Genomic DNA, 2,042 nt, shown 5'->3' with positions numbered 1-2,042 from the left:
GGAAAGACTTCAGGAAGTAGGACTGAACATAGACTTTATGGATATGACCCCAAAAGCACAGCCAACAGAAGGAAAAATAAATGGGATCAAATTAAAAAGTTTCTGCACAGCAAAAGCAACAGTTAACAGAGTAAAAAGACAACCTACAGAATGGGAGAAAATATTCACAAACAATGTATCCAATAAGAGGTTAATATCCAGAATACACAAGGAAGAAATAACAGTGAAAAAACAAGTAACTTGATTAAAATGTGGGCAAATGAGCTGAATAGGAATTTCTCAAAGGAAGATATACAAATGATCAACAAACACATAAAAAAATACTCTACATCACTAAGCATCAGGGAAATGAAAATCAAAACCACATGCACATATCATCTCACACCAGTTAGATTGGCCATTATCAAAAAGAGAATAACAAGTGCTGGTGAGTATGTGGAGAAAGGGGAACCCTCCTACACTGTTGGTGGGACTGTAAATTAGCACAGCCATTATGGAAAACAGTATACAGGTTCCTGAAACAACTACAGATAGAACTGCCATATGATCCAGCAATCCCAGTGCTGGGTGTATACCCAAAGTAATGGAAATCATCATGTCAAAGGAATACTTTTACTCCCATGTTTTTCACAGTTCTATTTACAATAGCTAAGAGTGAGAACTAACCTAAATGTCCATCAATGGATGACTGGATAAGGAAAATGTGGTAGACAGACACATGGAATACTACTCTGACATAAACAGAAATGAGATTCTTCTACTTGCAGCAACATGGATGAACTTAGAGAAAATTATGTTAAGTGAAATATACCAGGCACAGAAAGAGAAATACCACATGTCCTCACTCCTAAGTGTGAGCTGGAAAAAAAANAAAAAAAATAAACAAAAAAAGAAAGAAAAAAAGAGAGAGATGACAATCACAGTAATTCCCTGAACTTTCAAAAGGAGAGAACAGAACTGAGGCCACTAGAGGTGAGAAAGGGGGAGGCGAAGGGGTGTTAGGGAGCAACTGGTAAAGGGCCACATGTTTACAAAATGTTTACATCCTATAATGATAAAACTAAAATAAACAAATAAATAATTTTTATAAATAAATAAATAAGCTTATAGCTGCCAAAAAGAACTAAACTAAAAATAACACTGAAGTTTGCTAAAAATAAATTCTGTTTCTCTCAAGAACAATACATTCAGCCTTTAAGCCCTTTAAAATGGAAAACTAAATTATAAAGTAAAAATGACCAGCTTCTGCTTAAAAGCATTTGGCAAGCAAGGGTTTTGTCTGAGATGGAAGAAATGGTCAGTTGCCAACAAGAGCACTACTTGTTTCTCATTCTGTCTTTTACTATTTTCTGCAAGGCTCATTCCCAACAGGAAAAAATACCTACTTTTTTTTTCATAAATTTCTGTTACCCTTTTCCTCCCAAAATCTGAAAAGCATTTCTGTTTTCAAATTCCCCCCACCTTGAGTGTTATGCATATAGTTCTTACTTCTCCAAATGATCACTAAACTATCCAAGGTACTTATGTGTTGTATGAGACGGTTATTACTGCAATAATGCTATTTAAGAAACAACCTCAAAATCTCGGGGGCTACAACATTTGTTTTTCTCACTCAAAGGTCTGTGGGACAGCTGGGGCAGTTCTGCTTCAGGCTGCGGATCAGAGTCAGGTCTGCTCTATGTGTCTCCTCATTCTGAGACTAGCAGCTGACTGAGACTGGGCATGTTCTTTTAAAGGCAGATGGAAGAAGCACAAGAGAGCAAACCATTGAAAGCTGATCGCACATGAGTTCATTGACCCATTCATTGACCAAAGGAAGTTGACAGAGTAGGGTGGGAAAGTACACAATGCCCCAAAAGGTATCTCCTGCAACATCATACAACCAAGGGCGTGTTATCATTCTATTAGATGCAGGGAGTGAAGAATAATCCAATATGAACAATAAGCCCAGGTGACCAATAGTCCAATCTGCAACATGTATAGAAATCTCAAATCCATTCTCTGTCATTTACAGGAGTTGAAATTAATTGGACTGGACATTC

At 37.0% G+C, this 2,042-nt stretch overlaps 1 protein-coding gene across 1 annotated transcript in view; it reads left to right on the top strand.

The window, feature by feature from the left end:
- Positions 1–2,042, top strand: part of PTPRO (protein tyrosine phosphatase, receptor type, O) — a gene marked incomplete at its 5' end in the record, with an annotated part of 159,856 nt that overhangs the window by 132,418 nt on the left and 25,396 nt on the right. Inside the window, one exon of the mRNA XM_008586534.1 lies at positions 2,015–2,042. Coding sequence (XP_008584756.1) covers positions 2,015–2,042 — 28 coding nt within the window. The remainder of the gene's footprint in view (positions 1–2,014) is intronic.

This window comes from Galeopterus variegatus, unplaced genomic scaffold, assembly GCF_000696425.1.
Source record: "Galeopterus variegatus unplaced genomic scaffold, G_variegatus-3.0.2 Scaffold4013, whole genome shotgun sequence".
In the NCBI taxonomy this organism is placed as follows: domain Eukaryota; kingdom Metazoa; phylum Chordata; class Mammalia; order Dermoptera; family Cynocephalidae; genus Galeopterus; species Galeopterus variegatus.
Note: the sequence above shows the minus strand (reverse complement) of the source record. Positions and strands in the feature narration are given on the sequence as shown.